The sequence below is a fragment of the Hydra vulgaris genome, chromosome 09, assembly GCF_038396675.1.
Source record: "Hydra vulgaris chromosome 09, alternate assembly HydraT2T_AEP".
NCBI classification, from domain to species: Eukaryota; Metazoa; Cnidaria; class Hydrozoa; order Anthoathecata; family Hydridae; genus Hydra; species Hydra vulgaris.
Window position 1 is genome coordinate 55,402,501 of NC_088928.1, and position 22,500 is coordinate 55,425,000.

Here is a 22,500-nt window from a genome sequence, read left to right on the forward strand (position 1 = left end):
AAATCCTAAATGAAAAAACTACAAAAAATTGTAATTGTAAACAAAAAAACAATTGTCAAATGAATAGAAGTTGTTTATCAAAAAATGTGGTATATAAATGTGTTGTTTCCTCTAAGAATGTACCTGATAAACAATATATTGGCATAACAGAGGGTGAACGGAAAAAATGTTTTGCCAATCATAAGCAATCCTTTAAAAATAAAAAGTACTCAAAAGACACCATGCTGTCAAAATATATATGGGAATTAAAAGGTAAAAATATTAATGATTTTATACTGAATTGATCCATCCTTAAAACAGCATATAACAATATTTCCAAAAAAATGCATACTGTGCCTACAAAAAAAATTTGAAATAATTACACATTATTTCAAATTTTACAAAAACGAAGAATGCTTTTTAAACAAAAAATCGGGATTAATTTCTAAATGTAGGCACAAAAATAAGTTTCTCCTAAAAACTATAAAAATAAATGAGCTCAAATAATAGTTACATTAAATTCCCCTTTTAAAAAATATTTTTTTAAAAAAGCATAAGTAATCATTTCTAAAGAACTCTTTTTATAATAGTGTCAGCAAATTCCATGAATGTGTGAAAATTTACTGTAGTTAAGATATTAGCGACTTCCTGTAATTTAATTTTTAGTATAAATTGAAGTTTTATTAATTTGATCATTCATTTCTGATGAGTCTACATTGATGAAACACAGTGTTAAATGAAAGAAAATTTTTGTTAAGTGATTTTCTACTAATTTATAATTGCTCTGTTTTTTTAAGAACATTGAGCACTCTATTTTGTAGAATACATTTTAAAGTTGTTTATATATATATATATATATATATATATATATATATATATATATATATATATATATATATATATATATATATATATATTAAGAAATTAAATTTAAAAAGAAACATACACTGTGTCATTTACCTAATATATTGGTCAGTTACTATTGGAATTGAACTTCTGTTCCAAATTTTCTTCAGTGACGAAACAACATAAGTGCTTTTAAGAAAACTACATCTTCCAGAGTTATTGCAACCAATTTCAAAACTTCTATGGGGAAATTTGCAAGAAACTATATCACTGAGTTTATATTGTAATTTTTATTATCTTGCTTTAATTAGTTTACCATTTTGATATTGCAAAACTTGCTCTCCAGTAGGAAATTGAGATGATGGTAGTATCTCAATGGTATCATTGATCAAAAAAATTTTGTTTTGATCTTGTATCTATTCTCATTTTATTTTAAAACTACATTATATTTGTTTTTACTGTTATGTAGATATATTATTTTTTCCGCTAAAAAACCGGTCAAATTTTTATGAAAATGAGTCAAAACTCAGGGTCCAAAACACTTGAGCATAGTCTGAAATTTATTCAATAACTATAAGGTTGGGCCTAAATGATCATATAGACCTACGAATTCGGATAAAAAACAGTGCCTCAAAGATATCTATTTTTAAATTTATTTAACCAGTTATAATACAATTTTTTGAGGTAAAAATTTGATCTTTGAGCCCATGGAACAGAGCCTATATATATATATATATTATATATATATATATATATATATATATATATATATATATATATATATATATATATATATATATATATATATATATATATATATATATATATATATATAAATATATATATATATTTGAATGGTCATACTTATTAAAGTTTTACTTGTTATTGGGAGAAAAAACTGAAAACTAAAATTAACTGTAACATACACTATTTTACTATTTATTGAAATTTTTATAGAAAAAATTAAAATTATTAAATTAATTTATAGTTTTAATTAATATATAATTTTATGTCACTCAATATTAAGTTTACCACTTATATTTTGCACCGTTGGTTATTAATTTTTTGACATTTCTTTTTCATTCCTTCAATACAAATTTGATTGGAGAGAGATCTGGTGATTAAGGAGGATAAATCATTCTTTTTAATATTTGATCATTTTCTAACCTACTCAAATAATTTCTACAAAGTATTGAAGAATGCTTTGGATTGTTATCTTCTTGAAAAATGAATGGCTCCCGAAAAATCAGACTTCCGAAGATATGGCATAACTTTTTAAAATGTGTAAACACACTTCTTTTTTCATTATTGCTTCTATTTTTACAATGTCACCTGTTGGTATTACCACCAAACAGCCCCAAACCATAACACTATCATCACCATATTTTACACTCGGTATTAAACACTGTGTTTTGATCCTTTATCAACTTTTCTTTGAACAAACAATCTTCTCTTGAGACGAAGATTTGAAAATTCAACTCGTCAGTCTAAAGAGCACATTTCCAGTCACCAATCATCCATTTTTCGTGTAATTTTGCCCAATCTAGTTTCTTTTTTTTATCTTGGATCCAAAGTAATGGTTTCTTTCAGCTATTCTGTCACCAAGTCCTGCTTCCATCAATTGCCTCTTCATTGTTGTCACAGACACTGGAGCTACTCAAGAACTATTTAATGCATGGGTTATTTTGGGAGTAGTTAATAATCTACTTCTTTTACTAGTGATTGTAATTCTTCTGTCTTTAGCAGCATATTTAATTGGATGGTGTCTCGTTTGTTTTCAATTGACCACACCTAGTTTTTTCTTTTTTTTTAATAATATTCAAAACTGTTCAAGTCAAAATTTTGAATTATTTTGCTATTTGACAAATAGGATCATCACGATTAACTTGCTATTGGTATGATGGAACCAATTAATACCTACCCCATGCACTGCTGTCTTGTAGAGTTAGCTTTTTTAGGCAAAGGCAAGGAGAAATAAACTCTGAATAAATTCCACTGCCTTTAGGCTCTTGTTTGAGTTAAGGCTAGAAATAGTGACTTAATAAAAATACTCATCTTGGGCAGATGTTAACTGCATCCAACTTATGTCTTGTAGAAGGGCACCTAGTTGAAGACTTTAGGAGTAAGCAGAGTAGTTCTGTTGACAAGCTTCATACCCTTTTTTATTAATTAGGTTGACATAGATGTAAACTTGTGTTACAAACTTGTTGTTTCTTGCCTTGGATGATGAATGCTGGATCTTCTTGACTCTACTCAGATTTTTGCTTGTGCCTCCTTGATAATGGCTATGCAACTCTTCCTGTTGTGTCCTAATAAAAGAACAGCTATAAAACTCAGTTTAATAATTCTGAGGCCTGCTGATAGTAAAGCTTCCCAAACTCTGTGGTAGCTCTCAGAGAGGCTGATTCTATCAACAGCTGTAAAATATTAACAGTGCCATGTTGCATGTGGATGGTGTTCTTTTTAGTGCTTTTCGTGTGCATGGTTGAGGTCACATAAGGAGCCCTATGTTATGACGTTTGATTAGTTAGCAGGACTGCATAGCGCATTGCTTGTGATGCTGAGCTCTATCTATTAATGAGTCAAGTTACCTTTAAACTTAAATCATACTCAAAGTAACCAAAAATATTAAACATAAAAAACCATCACCACCACCTAACTGTTTCAATATATCTTTTCCAAATATTTGTGGTCTTTAAAGGAACTTTCCATCAGTTGAATAATAGCTCTTGCAAAAGTCACCAGACTTGCTTCTACTTTGTGAAACTAATTTAAATTCAGCTGTTCCTTTTTCAGATCTCAGTATTGATGGGTACCTTCTTTTGATTTGCAAAGACTCCAGTAGTCACATACTTGGCTTAGGTGTATAATTGCGCATCAATTCACCTATTTGTTGAGAAATCAAGTTTGAATACTCTAACTATTCTTTCATGTGTTTCCGATTAGTACCTCTTCACTTTATTTTTCTAATTTGACTCTTGAATTTTACGGCCATACTTTTCCAGTACATATCAGTTAAACAGGTTAACGCATTGTTCAACATTCAAATCACTTGGAGGCAGTGAGGCAAAGGCTATTGCTCTTGACATATCTAAACCCTTCAACAAAGTTTAGTATGCTGATCTTCTTCATAAGCTTGCTTCATGTGGAGTAACTAGGAAAGTTTTTGTGATTATCAATATTGTCAACATTTTTATATTAATAAATGACAACCCTCTTACTGAGTCCTATTTTTTATGTCTTCTTATATATATATATATATATATATATATATATATATATATATATATATATATATATATATATATATATATATATATTATATATATATATATATATATATATATATATATATATATATATATATATATATATATATATATATCAGGGTGTTAGCTAGCCCAATGGTGTCGCGTATAACGCGGAATTCCCAATGGGCTTAAAATTCCCAAAAGTCAATGACCTTTTTTTTTTTTTTTAAAGTGTTTTTTTGAGTTTTTTAGGACTTTTTCTAGAAAATTCCAAACATTTTCTAGAACAACAACAATAAAAATTCCCAATACGGCAAAAATGCGGTATAAAATTTATTTCTGGCTAATGCCCTGTATATATATATATACATATATATATATATATATATATATATATATATATACATATATATATATATATATATATATATATATATATATATATATATATATTTAATATATATATATATATATATTTAATATATATATATATATATTTAATATATATATATATATATTTAATATATATATATATATATTTAATATATATATATATATTTAATATATATATATATATATATATATATATATATATATATATATATATATATATATATATATATATATATATATATATATATATATACATATATATAAATTTTATACCACGTTTTTGATGTATTGGGAATTTTTATTGTTGTTGTTCTAGAAAATGTTTGGAATTTTCTAGAAAAAGTCCTAAAAAACTCAAAAAAACACTTTTAAAAAAAAAAAAAAGGTTATTGACTTTTGGGAATTTTAAGCCCATTGGGAATTCCGCGTTATAATCGGCACCATTGGGCTAGCTAACACCCTGATATTCTAATTCACTTCCAAGAAGGCTGCAAGCAATCACTATAAATATATATACATATATATAATATTAAATCTATATACAATATTTATTTAACTATTTTCTATGTAATTTTATTTCTCAGTAATTTATACCAAAGTAGATCATTTCTTTATTTAATGATAAATTAAATACAGAAATGATATAAAAATCTTTGAAAAAAAAAATATTTGTAAATTTTTATTTGTAGCTAAACAACTTCTTATTTTATTGATATAGAAAAAATATATTGTACAAGTCTTAAAAAGATAGTACTTTTTATAAAAAATAAATACATACTCAAACCATTCAAGTTGGCAATCTTTTCAATACAGTTCGTGGAAAGGGAAAGTTTTCTAATAAAACATTTAAGTAAAAATATGTAAATAAAAAATAGCTATATATGTATATATATACAAATATATACATATATATATATACATATATATATATACATATATATATATATATATATATATATATATATATATATATATATATATATATATATATATATATATATATATATATATATATATATATATATATATACAACCAACCTCAAACACTTTTTAGTTAGCAGTTTTTTTAATTCCGAGGGTTGTATATATATATATATATATATATATATATATATATATATATATATATATATATATATATATATATATATATATATATATATATATATATATATATATATATATATATATATATATATATATATATATATATATATATATATATATGAAATAGTCATATGAGGTGTGCAAAAAATACTGTCACTGCACACCCAAATGTGCAGATATATACATACCAAATATCATACAAGTAATAAAATTTAATGATTTATATATATACATATATATATATATATATATATATATATATATATATATATATATATATATATATATATATACATATATATATATATAAATAAATATATATATATTAGGGCGTCCCAAAAAAATTGAAGTGATATTTTTATAATGCATACCCTCTAACTTTGTTTGAATGGTCTCAAAACATTTAAAAATATAGTTTTGCATACTTAGGATTAGGACAACCCATGCAGCAAAACTTTTTTGTTATTCGCTTGCTTGTTATTACTTGTTTATTTGATTAGTAAACGCATTACTTTTGAGTAGTCAACATGACAGTGAAGTTATGATGTTCTAAAAAGGAGATGTTTTTCTTAGGAGACTTAAAGCATCAAACCACCGGTTCAAAACTTCCCTGGACAAGTACTGGGAGTTTTATTCTATAATATTCATAATTAATAAGTTAATTCAAATAAAGTTAATTCATAACCACTATTAAGTAGCCTCCTCATCTGTAGTGGCCTTCTTGGCCTTGAGGAGGCGAATAACAAACAAACAAAAAAAGTGTCAATGAAAATACAAGTCTTACAACTCATGAGTCTATTATTTACTGGGAAAAGGCACATATACCAACTAAATCATTACCTAAATGTGTTAAGAAGCTTGTTTCATTATACCAAGTTGAAGAGATTTGCAAAAAAAATGTGAAAAAAATGTAACTGTCCACTGGGATGGCAAACTATTGCCAGCTCTAGATTCACATAAATCTAAAGAAGAACCCTCCCAATAGTTTTTTTTTTAATTTTTTCATTAATTTTTATTCTGATTCACTCACTAATAAATGAAGAAAGGGGTCGAGGCTGGTTAGGCAGCCCTGTTGGATGTCTGTCTGTTTATCGTGATATTCTACGTCAAATTATGACTCCAATGCATTCTAGCAGTAAAAGCACCTTATTAAGACTTAAACTTTTTGAAGTCCATTAAAGTTTACGAAACAATAAACAAAAGTATTTCTAAAACAGCTTTACAGAAGTTTGCCAGCATTTATGGTATTTGACAGATAAAGTGTCTGTTTTTTGACAATAATGTCAATAAAAAAACTAGAGTAAAAATGGTTGCTAACTTAGCTAAAGAAAAACCAATATCTTACAATAAATGTTAAATTGCATCCAAAGAAGAACTTTGTGGCCCACTATTTCGTATGTCTTATATGTAAATTATGCTTCGATTTTCTTCTATAGTTTACCATACGAATGATAACAGTTCCTTCTGTTTTAATTTCAGAGAAAAATATTGATGAATTCGGCTGTCAAAAGCAAGTTTCTATTTAATTGACTCAAAATTGATGACAACAAAATGCAAAAATATTTCAACATCCCCCCTCCCACTTGTCAAAAAATTCTTGGATCCATCACTAAAAAGCAAACTTTAAAAAGAAAATTTAATAATTAATGTGTCTTTTACTAAAAATACATAATAAATATTATAAGTGTTTTATTTACTGAATATCAATAATGAACTCTACTATGTCCATATAGATCCATACTAACTTTTCAACTTGAACTTTGACATCAAGTCAAGCATGGGTTACCGTTATCCGATCTCAATAATATTTAATATTTAAGTTTTTGAAGTCAAATGAAAAAAAAAAAAGAGAGGGTATGCATTTCGAAATTGCAAAAAAAATTTCATATTTATATTTATATATATATATGTATATATATATATATATACATATATATATATATATATATATATATATATATATATATATATATATATATATATATATATATATATATATATATATATATTTATTTATTTATTAGGGTGGTTTTTTTTATATGGAAAAAAAAAAAATTTATTTTTAATTGCACAACCTCTTATTTGGTGAGGTCTGAAATAAAAAGCATATAGTTTAAATTTTTTTGTAAACTGATGATAGAAAGTGGTTTCCCAAACCCTATTTCAGAACCCTAAATTGACCAAAATTTGTCTAATAACTTATTCTTGTAATTCTATTTTATTTCATTCAAAATACTGCTATAAATTAATCTAAAAACAAATAATATAAAGTATTATGTTACAACATAGATAGTTCACAGAAGACTGGAAAGTCAACCAAATTTAGATTTAACCTCAGCATTATTTACCAAAAATCGCTCCTAAATGCATATTTTTATTTCATTATTGAAAAATGTAGGGAAAATAGTAGGGGGTTATCATCTAAGACTTATTTGTTTTATTATTTGACTTTGACCACTTTATATTTATTAAATTTCTATTATATTCTTTCTATTATAGTAAAAAAGTATAAAAAAATTACTTAAGAAGATGGCTGCTTCAGACAAAGCAACACGCTTAACTACAAATGTTTGGCTAGTTGGACATATTCTCTCAACAATAGATGGGCCAAGTCAGTTGCCACAAAGTGGTGTTGCCCTATGTAGTGTTTTTTATGAAATGATAATCAAAAAGTCAACTTTTTCAATATTCTGCAACACAGTTGCAGATGAAGTTATGACTTTTTGGCTTAAGGCTATTATTCCAACTATAGTGAAGCCTCATGTGGTTGCTAAACTAAAGAGTATTCACAAGCAACAAGTGTCTAAGCACAGAAGTAGAAAATTAGCTACTCAACATAGCTATTAAGAAAAATTCACTGCCAAGATGAATACACTTTTTGATATTGCCCATGGTGAATGGGATTGTCTCATCAAGATAAATAAAGATAGACAATTTCTGCTAGACCAGAGAGGTCCTTAAAAGATGTTAATGATATCAGAAGACTTAATGTATAAGAAAGCAGTTGTAAAATACAAAAAACACAAGCTTCAAGAAAAAAAGGGCTTCAAACAACATAAAGAAAGTAAAGTTATATCAACAGATACATTAATGGATTACAATTCAAATTACTCTTTGGATGAAAATTCTGACTGCGATATGTCAATCAAACACAAAAAGCTTTTACTCATCCAAATAATTCAAAACATTCTACTATGGGCACTAGTCAACTCTTAATTACAATGTCCAAACATTGTATTCTTAACAATTAACTCTTTCATCCAGCATTAGAATCTCTTGCAATAGCATTAAAAAAAAACTTTCAACCCTCGGTTCCACTAGTTGCTCATTTTGATGGTAAAATGTTGTTGAATGTAGGTAGAACCAGACATGAATGTCTGCCAATTGTTGTGTCTGGCTTGGATATTTAGAAATTATTAGGGATCCCTGAGATACCTGCTGGTACTGGCACTCTAATGGGATAAAAAGTAGTTGAGTTCATTCATGAGTGGCCTGGCATTGAGGAGCATCTTGCAGGTCTTTGCTTTGACGCAACTGCAAGTAATATAGGAAGTCATAGTGGGGCAATAACTGGCATACAGAAGTCAATGAATCGAAGAGTTTTGTTTTTAGCCTGTCGACATCATATTCTTAAAATCTGAGCAAATGCAGTGTTTGAGGGGTTTTATGTACCAAAAGGACCAAACATTGAACTTTTTGGTAGAATGAAGTCCCAGTGGGAGCTAATAGAAAAATCAAAGTTTGAACCACTTGAAAGTGATAAGAGCGGAGCTGGATGCTTTACAAAGTTTGAAAAAGAGTGGCTTGTATCTCGAAAATCTGATGTGGTGGAAAATTTGAAAAAAAACACTTAAAGAAAACACAACCACGTGATGATTATAAAGAATTCGGAAGACTAGCTCTTCTCCTTTTGGGAGAAAATAATGATACAACAACTATTTGCATTCCTGGGATTATCATCAGGCAAGATGGATGGCTAAAGGTATATACTGTTTAAAAATTTTTGGTTTTTCATCAATTAATTATCACAGAGAAAGAAATTGGGAGTTTAAGAAGAATATGTCTCTTCATAACTACAATATATGCATGTTTCTGGTTTTCAGCACCCCTCACAACAGAAGCACCAAAAAATGATCTCCTTCTTTTAAAAGTAATCGAGAACTATTGTCTAAGTTGCAAATGTTGCAAAAAATAAAATTAAACTTCAGTTATGGTATTTAAGTGAAGATCTAGCTGCTCTCCCATTATTCAGTGATAAAATTTCTGTTGAAGTGAAAATTGAAAATTACAAAAAGAACCATTACCAGGTGACAATAAAGGACTTGCTCTGAACATTCTCTAAACTTTTTCTAGCTAACTTTGTTACACGATGCTCAATAAATTTGTTTGACTCTCTCAATCTACCAAAAGAATTCTTGACATCTTAAAACTTAAGCTAACTGTGATGACTACAAGTCTGCTTGTAAGATAGTTTGTGCCATGAAAGTGGTTAATGCCTGTGCAGAACAGGCAGTTAAATTAGCCACTGACTTTAATGCTATTTTGACAAAAAATGACAATCAACGTCAGCTTCTCTACCAAGTAATTGTGTATCATAGAAAACATTTTTCAACTGAAGCTACAAAGAAACAGTTAATTCATAATCATTCCAAATAACAACAATTTAATCTATTCAAATATGCATACACACTTTCCCAAACTTATGAGATGGTATTTAAAGGGGGGTCACACACCCCTTTCAATACCATCTTATAATAACGTATCACAAACTTAATGACACAAAAAATGAAAACGAATTTTTAAATATTTTAAATTATTATAAAATTATGATATAAATTCAGATAAAACCAGTAACTAAGGAGGGCGTCACCCTGGGATAAAAAAAAAAGTATTTTGGGGCACCAAAGAAAACAAGAAGAAGCACATAAAAAAAGGCCTTTTTAAATATAAGTAGTAGTATTTTTAATTTTTATTGTAATTAGTCAACTATTTTATTACTTTGGTCATTGTCACATTTGCTACGCCACTGGTTAACAAAATTAAAAATTTATTTTTCAATTAATTTAAAAAGATTTTTTAATTAACAAAAAAACACTACTTTGCTTTAAATGAGCTTTGTATGTTTATCGGAAATTCTTGCATGTATTGTTGATCATAGTAGAACAGCAAGATCCACACAACCAATCATCACAGGATTCCTAACGCATCCATAATTGTCATTGAGCTTTAATTTATCTCCAAATATGTCACAAGCTTGATGTTTTATGGAACTCAAAGAACCATCAGTTTATTTTGAAATTATGAACAAATTTGTTATTCAAATGAAATACCATGGTGTGTATCATTTTAAAAAATGTCAAAATTTACAGTTAAAATTTACAGGTATAGGTACCGGTAAATTTTACATTTGCAACACTTATCAACATTTCAAAATATTACTGCTAATTGTCTTCTTCGTTGTTTATCCATGAATGACCGAAGTTAGAGTATTTCAAAATTTCACTAATTTTTATAAAAAAAGTAGTTAATTCTCAAAAATTAATAATTTTTATTTTGTAAATATTATTAATTAGGTGATTCCTAATAATACTAAGATAAAATTTGATCGTTTATTTTAATAATTTGCTTATTTTAGATTTGAATAGTATGCATTTTTTTAAATTGTTGTTTTGCTAATGAATTATTTCAGCAGGTTGCATATAAACAACATAATTTTTTTTATAGATTCATATTTAAGAACTAATTACAAATATTATTTGAAATAAAAAGTTTGTAAAATTTGAGTTTTGCATGCTTTTTTTATACTTTTTCTTAAATGACATAAGTTACATGCTGAACGAACTTAGGCGACAAACTTTGGCACCTAGCCAATTAACTTTTCAAAAAATTTTGAAAAGTTAATTGGCTAGGTGCTTAAATGATGTTAATTGATGAAAAAAATAACTCCAAAAAATTTCATGATCTTATTCCAACATTAAATGACAGCTCAATTAACTTTATTCACCTGCTTTTGTCAAGTAATCTACAAAACTTGATAAAATAACCCATTTGTATAAAGCATAGTGTTAATTTACTTTTTGTTTACAACTATGTTTGTTTTAATTGGATCTAGGTACTCCTTAGGTAAAAAAACCAATTCAAGTTTCAATGATTAATGACAAAAAGCTATTTTTTGTGAATATATATGTATTTTTAGTAAAAATAAATAAAAGTCAAAGAAATGGTTATTAAAACAAGATGTGATACCAATGTGTGGCTAATTAGTCATCAATTACCAGTTCTAGATAAACTAAGTTGATCAAGCTGTTTGCCCACAGTTAGTCTTGTCCTACATTGCCTCTTTTATGACTTAATGACAAACAAAATGGAACTTTCACAAAGCTGTTCTAATACTATTGATGAGGTTTTACAAATTTGGTTTATTGCCAATGTTCCAACAACACAAAAAAGGAATGCTATTGCTAAATTAAAAGTGTTGCATAACTCTTATGTTAAAATAGGAAAGAACAAGTCTTGCAGAACTGAAAAACAGTTAAAATTGGAAACTGATTTGATAAACAAGTTGAATAAGCTATTTGATGTGGCCCATGCAGATTGTGACAGACTTACAAAAATTCAACAGGATGTAATGTTTCTTCAAGACCAAAGAGAAAAAAAGAAAATGGTAATGGGTAGTAAAGATTTAGAATTTAAAAAACGTGAACAAAAATGTGTGTATTGACATTTCCAAAAAGAACACCACAAAAAAAAGGCAACTGAAGTGAACAAATATACCAAGACTGGATTGGTTGAAAAAATTCAGATTCAGAATTATAAAGGAACTGGTGACGAGGAGCTGCTATTTAGCAAGTATCACCAGCAAAAGACAAAAAAAAAACCACCCTATTGAAACTCTAACTCAAGAAAATAAAAAAATTAGCACTGAAGCCACATAGTGTTAATGATAGTTCATTATTTATTGTCTTGATCATACAAAAAGGTTATGCATATTGTTGTGCCAGTCCTCAAAGCTGTTGGGATTGACATAAAAGATATATATGGTATATCTATATATGTGTATTTAGCCATACACATATATAGATATACGTGTGTATGGCTGAACCAGAAGAAGAAAAATATGTCAGAATTTCTTAGGAATCAACTCTTCCTCAAAAATAAACCACAAAAAGATTACCTGGAGCTCATCCAACTGACACTAATTGTACTGGGTGAAAATGATGATGTAACTCATTTCAGCCCTCCAGGTGCCTATCATTGTGCCAGGTGGATGGCAAAAGGAATATACTGTCTTGAATTCTATTTGTTCCATAGGTAATTCAAATTTACAGCATATGAACTACAACGTCTTTGTCGTATCTGTCTTTTCATAATAACAATTTATGCGAAAGTTTGGCTTAAAGCCCTAAACAGTTCTGATGCTCCATACAATGACTTTTGTCTACTCCAAACTCTTATGTCTTATCTTGCTGTTGACAAAAAGGTAGCAGATATTGCAATTAAAAAAATGAGAGGACATATGTGGTATTTGAACTAAGATTTGATTGGACTTGCTTTATTTTCTGACTTCCAAATAGCAAGAAAGAGGCTATGATTGTTGCTCTGATGAAACCACCAATGAAAACTGATCTCTAAAGAATTGATTCAAAATTAGTTGAGCACTTTCAGGAAAAGCCTTTGTCAGATTTTGTTACTCAAAGATCAATAAATCTGTTCACTGCGCTTAAAACTTAACCAATTTTTCTTACTTATAATCCAGCTGCATGGGTTTTGTGTCTTGTCACTGCTAAGCAAAAAATAACAAGCATGAGAGTCACCAATGACTGTACTGAGTGTGCTGTTAAGCTGTTAAGACTTCAATAATGTGCTTACACTTGATGAAGCTGAACGGCAGTTAATATTTCAGATTGTTGAATATCACAGAAAGCTCATGACCATTCTGCTATTCTGCTGTAAAGAAAAACTTTACAGCAGAATAGCAAGAGATCATTCATTACTATTGTGAAAACTTTGATAATACATTGTATAACAAACTTTGATAATACATTGTATAACACACTTAAACATGTTGTAACATTTATATTCAATCAAACTTATGGGATAAGAATGTTTACTGTTTTCTCACCATTTTTGTTACAACTTTGAATCTCTTGAGCAGTCACTTAAACACATTATTTAAGCTTATAATTTTTAACTTATTTTCCTGACCACAAACTACATTAAATTAGAGGGTGACCCAATTAAAATTTAAAAATTATTTTTTTTATATACAATTTTGAAATGGTTTAATATATATGTATACATACTATAGAAAGCTGTCAAACAACAACTTTATAAAAAAATGCCAAGAAATGTCAAATTTCATTACAAAAATGAAAAGTTTTTGAAAGCAAAATTATCAAAAATACTATTTGAAAATTTTTTTTTACAGATTTTTGTTGTTTAACAATAATTTCTTCATAAGTTTAAAATAATATAAAATAAATTAGCAGAATTAATAGTCACATAATTTTCCATAACAAATAATTCAACAAGAATTTCAAGCACTCTTATCTTAACTGGAACACTTTTTTTTTTAAAAACTAATTAAATTTTTTGAACAATTAATTAATTAATCTATTTCACTTTTAAACTAATATTTATTCATTGACTTTCAATTTTTTTTTTTTTTTGCACTGTTCACCTGTATTGTCTATATCCTGTATTGGCCCATACTCAATACAGGGTATTACTCAATATGGGCAAATTTAAACCTATCATATCTTTATTGTTGATGGCACAAGCTGAAACTCTAGATTTGCATTTTTCTTTTTGATTTCAATAAAAATTTTCCTTTAGATTTAGATTTTTCAATTTTTTTATTTATTAATAAGTTATATTTTTCAATTTCTTTATATTTTAATAAGTTCTTGCTTTATTAATAAGTTATTTATTTATTAATAAGTTCTTGCTTTAAACACAATATAATATTGTTTGCAGTAAGTAACTGAGTTTTGTTGGACTTAAAATTTACAAGCCACTGCAAGGCCAAATCTATTACAGAAAGTGTGATCAAATTCAAGATCGACTGCCTCTTCTTAGCCATTGAAAAAAGATCTTTTGTCAAGACAGGAGTATAAAGTTGAGTTATCAGCAAAAAGAGCTACTTTAGATGTAAAGTTGTTGGAAGATCATTAATGTAAATAAGAAAAAAAACAGAACTAAGGATAGAATTTAGGTACCCCAGAAGTTACTGGAAATGAAGGAGAATGATGGCTTTCAAGGATGACTTTAATAAAGCGGTTAGAAAAAAATGATTTGATAATCTCAAAAACTTTCCCAGATACACCATATGAAACAAGTTTAGGAAAAAGACCAGCATGCCTAACTTTATTAAAAGCTTTAGATATGAAAACTTTTTGAAAACTAAACCAAACGAAGTCTGAATTTAAAGTGTCACTTTTGGGCTTATGAGTCCTGCATAACTGTAAATTTTTTGTTTTTCATTTGTGATGATTGTAATGATTATTGTTGTCAATGGAATTGTAACTCTTCATATTTTATAACAATGTCAATGATAAAATATGATATCGTCATATCAATGTTAATGATATTGCTTAAAACAATTTTTTTGCTCTCACTTCTAATTACTATATTTACTATTTTACTTCTTTTTATACTATTATTTAATATTCATTTGATATTTACAAAACCATTAATGTTTTATTTAGTTTTATTCCCTCTGAAGTCAATGTGTTTTTGTTATCTTCTGTCTGTGCTAGCACTTCCATTCTGAATAGATAAATAGCTCTTAGCAAATTAACTGACATATCCATACTTAGTTTTTTGGGACATTAAAGCCCAATTTATTTAATTCATGTCAGATAATTGAATCAGATAAATCCATTTTTAAAAGATCTTTGGCAAGTTTTTCTTTAAAAGCAAAAGGTTTTAGCAAACACTTCATCATAGATATTAAAAGACCTTTCATTTTATAAAGTAAAATATGAACAAATGATCCTTTCCTTTGGAATATGGTCAAGTATTTTTCTAACAAGAAAACAATACTAATAAGGAATTTAATGAACCCAAGTAACTCCTAAAATAATAAATTCTCTATTACATGTACCTAAAAAAATAACTCCAAATTTATTTAATTACATTTCCATTTTCCTTATGTGTTCTCTGAATCCTAACATAACAGTTGTTGTCTGTCAGAGTCTTTATATATTCCTTTTTTTCAGAATATATGCCAAAAAATATTTTTAAGTATAATTAAATTCTAATAGAAACTTTATAATGTCAATACCAGGAAAGAATGTTTCATCTTCAATTAAAAAGCAATCAGCTAATTTTTTTGAATCCTTTTTTTTTGCTGGGTGCATTCTACAACAGCAAAAACAATATATTTTAAGCTTGAGCCTGAACATATAACTAACTACTTTTATATACTATTTATTCTAAATTAGCTGATAATACTAATACTTATAGGTAATAAGAATGAAATTAGCTGATAATACTAATACTTATAGGTAATAAGAATGAAATTAGCTAATAATACTAATACTTATAGGTAAATAAGAATGAAAAATATTAATGTGTGAAAAATATTTACATAGCTAAAAAATTAGTCTTCATATTATTAACAAAAAAGTTGATAATTAATCAGCATCCTAACCTAAAAACAACAATCGCTTTTTGAATGCACTATGCAGTTGTGCAAAATGCAATTTACAAATGGTAACCTTGGTAACAAGCCATTAAATTTTTGGCTATGAAGATGAACATATAACAACTTTCAAAGGAATTGCTAAAATAAAAATTATTAGCTGAAATATTAAAAAAAGACAATCATGGTACATCAAATCTTTCTTTATGACATAAATCTCTAAGCATTATTTTAACAACCTCTGCTGATGCTCTACTAAAGAACAGTGATGTTAAATATTTTGTAACAACTTTTCTTTGCTGTTTAGTAGGTGTTGCATCAAACATAAAAATGAAAGCTAACTACATGTGTTTACCTCTGACAATGGTCCAAAGTCATCTTGAAAAGTATATGAAACTTTTTGGTGACTAATACTAAAACCTTGACTTATTATACTATCTGTAATTTATTATTTTACTACCCGAAAATATTCTTTGAAATAATAATGACACATTATCACAATGTCTTAAAACAATATTATTTTCAGCTACTTTAAACAACTGCATAGCTTCTGCAGCGAAATATTTTTATCATTTATAGAATACTCTTATTAAACAACTTTTTAGTTTTTGTTTGAATCTAAATATAAATGATAATCTGTTTTTTAAAAATCTAATATCAAAAACTGATTTATGTTTAGGTTTTAAAGATAAAGAGTTTGGAAACTAACTCAACTATATTTTAAATTACTTAAACATAGTTCAGGACTGTGTAATGATAGTTGCTTTTCTCAGCCCAAAATTTAATTTTAACTAGACATTAATCTAGCTTTCCCAACCACACATCACTCCATTTAATCATTATGCCTAAGAGCTATCTTTAAGATTACACATTAAAAAATAAAAATAGTTATCAGTAAGTTTACAAATACTTACATTTCTATTGCATGGTTTACTTCAAAACCTAATTCAGTTTATTTACAAATAAAATTGCAATACATTAATTAAACTTTTAAAAAACAAGATTGTAAGAGAGCAGTTATTGTCAAATTTATTTAAATTATCAAAAAAACTCAAATAACAAAAAATAAACTTGAAGTGAAATAATCCTTAACTCAGTACAAATATTTAAAAAAACATTTGTAACAAAATTAGATAAAAAGAATGATAGAAACTCACGAAAAAATTAAAAAAAAATAATTAAGTTACAGCCTAATTTATTTTTTTTAGCATATCAGAGCTGACCATGATTTAGTACTTAAGATTTTATTTTTTTATATGATTGTAAAGACTTATTTGATCTAAATAAAATGGGCTCTATTCTCAAAAAAAAATTTAAACTTATAAAAATTGTTTCAAAAAACCCTAAAATCCATATATTTAACATAATTTTTTAAAGCTCATAAAATGTTTTTATTCATTTTTAATACAGCACTATATTGATTTCTCACTTATAATCAGTTTCAGGGGCTATTCTGGGAAACATTTAAAAGAAAGGCCTGGACAAAGAAGAAAGATATATTTCTTGTTTTCAATAGTCAAAACTATAAATAAAAATTTATAAAACTATGAAAAACTTCAAATCAATAGTAAAATTTGTTTTAAATTGAAATACAGCAATCACGGTAAATTTATGATCCTCTATATTCACTCTTATTTACAAAAAAATTATTTACAAAAAAATGTAACATAAGAAACTATACATTATTTGTAGTACCAGGTTTTTATAATCTATTTTTTTCTTGTCTTTTAAGGTGTTTTTTTTTTTATTGTTTGCAAAGAAAAAGTCATCTTGCCTTTTCTCCTCAGAGCAATTATTAACAACATCAAGCCCTTAGATTGTTACTCTAAATTCTAGATAAAAATTGTTGAATATTCAAAACTCGGTGGAGTCTTCGTCCACTAAGTTTTTGCCTTTCCATGCCCAAGCATATCAAAAACACAACTTGTCTGTTATTAATTGAGCCAAACTAAGAGGCTCATCTTTACTGAAGTTGAAGCTAATCAATATAGCTTGGTCCATTACCTGGTGCTCCAAAGGAAAACTTTCACTTGGACATCTTTATAAATTGTACAGTCTCTTGCCCATACTTGGCCATATCACCACATACCCTACATTCTTTATATACTAGGGCAAAAACTACTAAAGTGGAATCCAGATACCAAGTATGTCTAAGAGTAGAGCTTGCAATAAATTTTGAACCAAATAGATTCCATTCTTTAAACCTTTCCATGTACCAGTAAGCTTTTATATCCTAATATAAAATAATAATTATTATTTTGAATCATTTAATTCAAATGAGCTTTCTAACTTATTAATAAAATATTAAAAGACCATATACCAGTGTCAAAAAACTTATTTAGAAACCACTCTGTATAGAAAAGATAAATGAATAAAGTCATATACCAGTTAATTCTTCTTTACGTGTGTCAGTCAGGTTTGGGATTTCATTCATTAAAAGATACACTAATAAATAGTACCATTTCCCATAACTTTTAATTAGGAATAATATTTTAAAAATAAAATAAACAAAAGTATAATATCACCTTTTTGAAGATCTTCAAACTGATCACATTGTTACAAAAAATGAACACCAGCTAATTTTTGATTGTATATCCATGTTAAAGGTATTATTATTCGTTTCAATTCTTTAACTTCATCACCTATACTGTTTCAGTTTCTTTTATAACTTCAAATAGTTTTTTTTCTAGACCAGAAGTTTCACTAGGGTAAATCTTTCAGTAATGGGCTATGCAGTGTGGAAAATACGAAATTGAAGGCCAGCAGTCAACTTGACCGGCCAACACAAGGAATTGATAGTCAATTATTTTTTTTGGACGGTTAAAATTTTAATTTTTTTCTTGGTTTAAATTTTTATCTTAGCTAGCAATTAAAGTATGTTATAAACAATAAAACTATTTTAAACGCTCTTTCAAAATTTAAATGATTTTATGAAATTTTAGTATATGCATTTTTCAAATAATATCCTGATTATTTGTCAAACCTTGTTTTTTAAAACTCATGAGAGGCAAGAATTCATTTTAAAAGCAATTTTAGCCATTTCAGGCAGTCATTGATCTTTGACCAGGCATTATTTTCCGCGCTGGCTACATGTCACACAATAACATGATGTTTACAAGCAATTGCAGCAACAATGGATGTTGACTTCATTGAACTAATCTTATGCAAGTACCTTGCCACCTTCCTGTATTTACTGAAATTGTGTCAAAGCTGAGGCATTTAACTTTATCTTCTAATCCTAAATATTCCATCAACTCCACATTAGCTTGCTTTTGATTACCCTCTTGAACTAGATTCTATTGGAGGAATGCCTAGTAGTTTTGCTTTCTCATCAATCCTTACCAGAACAGCAATCTTTTTTTAATTGCCTTCCCTCCAGTAATTTGTTAACTATTTGTTCATCAAAGTGTAGCATTAGTAAACATGATGATGCTACACAAAGTGCAGCATTAGTAAACATGATGATATTACAGTGTTTTATCTATTCTGTTATTTCTTTTGCCTTGGCAGATATTATATTCTTTGTAGCTCTAAAAGATGTGGATTTAGAACAATTAAAGTTTGCTACAGAACCATCAACCATAACAATAACACTACAAATCAATGTTGAATGTTAGTGGGGTGTTATAACCTATGACTGTATGAGCAGTTGACTGAAGAATATTTTTAGAAAGAAAAACAGAGTTTTGAATTAGGGTGCTCATTAAAATCAGTATCTGTTTTCTTACCTAACTTGTCGCTAGTGAAACTAGAAGAACTTAGATAATCTAAATCATTCTTATATAATCCTGCTGATATATTTTTAATGTTCTTTGATGAGCATCTTTTACTTCCTACAGAATACTCATACCTTTTATCTCTACCTTTCCTTTCCCCAAGCTGGTTTTTTAAGAGGCCAATACCTTCTTCCTTTTCTTTCACTTCTCTCATTTTATTGTTTAATATTTCCTCAAATAACAATAGGATGTACTCTAATCTAAAATATTTTATTCCTTTGCTCTTCACTGTGGACCAGAGTGACCGCCAGGTTGAGTTGTTCCCCAGGTCTAATTTTTTTTTTGCAATAGCTAGATATACATTAGTAGACACCATTTATAACATTTAGAACTTCTGGGGTGTTGGAATTTTCAAAAAAAAAATGAGACAAAAAAATCAAAAAATAGCTATACTGATCACTGTGGACCTGAGTGACCACCAGATTAAAATGTTCCCAAGGTCTGATTTTTTTTTTCAATAGTTGGGTATACACTATTTCTAACATTTTGGGAAGACACTATTTATAACATTTTGGGAAGACACTATTTATAACATTTAAAACTTCTAGGGTGTTAAAAATTGAAAAAAAAAAATTAAAAAATAGGTGTAACTTATCCTATACAAATAAAAGCACAAAGTAAAAAAGCTTTATGTTAACTAGTTATAATATAAGTCTAAATCTATAAATAATATACTTTACAATATATACTTGAAATTATAAACATTAAATTAAATTATATAATTATTCAGTTTATTTAATGTTTTTTGATGCAAACTCGACAACACTGGATTTTAGTCGTTTTGCATAATCTATATAGTTAACTCTTCGTTTGTATCTATTCCATGTTTTTTTGAATTCATGATGAATAGCTTCTCCTGTTTGCTCGCAGTAAACTCCTAGGTCGCAGTCAGTAGAATGAAGAAAAGGAAGTATATGACATACTGCTATGTGAACTTTCCATGTAACACTGAGCTTGATACCCTCCAATGTGGCATGCACGTATTCAATCAAATCTGCATAGGACTTTTTAAACTCCAGAACAGCAGTGCTGATGTTATCCCCTGCTACCATACCAAATGCTTCTGCTTGAAGGCATTTAAACTTTCTAACACAGTTTACTATTGGTAGTAAGTCATATTTTCCATTGTTTATAATATCTCTTTCAAGTATATCCACCAACTTCAGGAACTTGCTTGCATTGTTTCCGCCAAGCCCTATGCCTTGGTATCCTCGAAACATGATGTAGTTTGATTGTAACCACTTCTCAAACAAAGGCCATACACTAACTAGAAGTACTGCAAGTTTATTTACTATTCCCATTAGAACATGGAGCTCAGGAACAGGAAACTACTCTTCGAGAAGAGTTTCAGGATCTTCCTCTTTGTACAAAAGTCTTGGATTTGTAACATTTTTAAAGTGTGACATTTTTGACTTCTTCTTTCCGTCAAGGGTAAAGTTGTTATAATGATCATCCAATGACCTGAGTGTTCGTTTAATTCCAGGCTCAAGAGTGCAGGATCCCTCACAATATAAACAACTGTATTTCCCAGCATGACTACTAATTCCAAACACTGAATTTGCACATTTTAGATCAAATGCAACGTAAAACTTTACATCGTTTAAATTCAGGGGCTCAATAAGCTTCCAAAGATTATCGTTAGCTTCAGAAACCCCCTCAACAATTGCTATAAGAAAGGATCTTTTTACTCCAGCATCATCTAGCTCTGAATGTGAAGAAATTTTTTCCAGGGGATTAAACACATTTACAGTAACTTTAAGGAATCCCTGACCTGAATCCATAGTTATTCTCAATATGGAGTCATGTGGATCTATTCCTTTTTCTGTAATGACGTGCTGTATAAATGTAGATGTATCTTTTACATGAACCAATGTTCTAGTAATGGCTTCTTCTCCATCCATAAAACCTACTTCTTTAGAAGTGTAAAATTCATCTATACGGTTATGGAGAGCTTCAATTTTTTCAAAGATGTTCGCTTCAATACAGGTTTGAGTTCCCATACTAGATCTATATTAGGAACAAAAATTCTTTGTTTGATTTTTTGAAAGCTCAAGAGATTTAACCAACTCCATAACAGTACCAAAGGACACCTGTTTCAGCTCAATTCGGTCAGTTTTTTTGTCAGGAGTTCCAACCACAATGTTCAAAGGAGACCCTTGAGTAGCCAACTGAAACTTCTGTCCTCTACAAATATTTTCAGCTTCCATCTTGTGCTTAAGTATACCTGGCAACATACATAAATAAAATATGTTTATTATTTGGAATTTTAAATATGTATTTATATTAAAGAACAGGTTAATATACTTGCCTGAGGCTACCCGTTCTAAAAAATTTGGTCCAAGCTGTTCTGCCGCTTCAATGAGATTGTTCACAGCTCTGCTCTCTGTACAGATATGAGCCACTCCTTGCACTAAATATTTTTGTTTGAAAACAAATGAACAAAATTTTTAATTAACTAAATATTTTATTAAGTACAATAAATTTTGTTATATGAAGCATTATA

General features: G+C 27.9%; 1 protein-coding gene and 1 long non-coding RNA gene across 2 annotated transcripts in view; both read right to left on the reverse strand.

The window, feature by feature from the left end:
• LOC100212662 (dynein axonemal light chain 1) overlaps positions 1-22,500 on the reverse strand; it is an 84,372-nt gene that overhangs the window by 43,084 nt on the left and 18,788 nt on the right. Inside the window, exon 4 of the mRNA XM_065806090.1 lies at positions 5,248-5,303. Within this exon, the coding sequence (XP_065662162.1) occupies positions 5,248-5,303 (56 nt within the window). The remainder of the gene's footprint in view (positions 1-5,247; positions 5,304-22,500) is intronic.
• The window catches only part of LOC136084875 (uncharacterized), a 1,185-nt gene continuing 1,005 nt past the window's right edge, over positions 22,321-22,500 (reverse strand). Inside the window, exon 3 of the long non-coding RNA XR_010640910.1 lies at positions 22,321-22,407. This is a non-coding gene — a long non-coding RNA (uncharacterized LOC136084875). The remainder of the gene's footprint in view (positions 22,408-22,500) is intronic.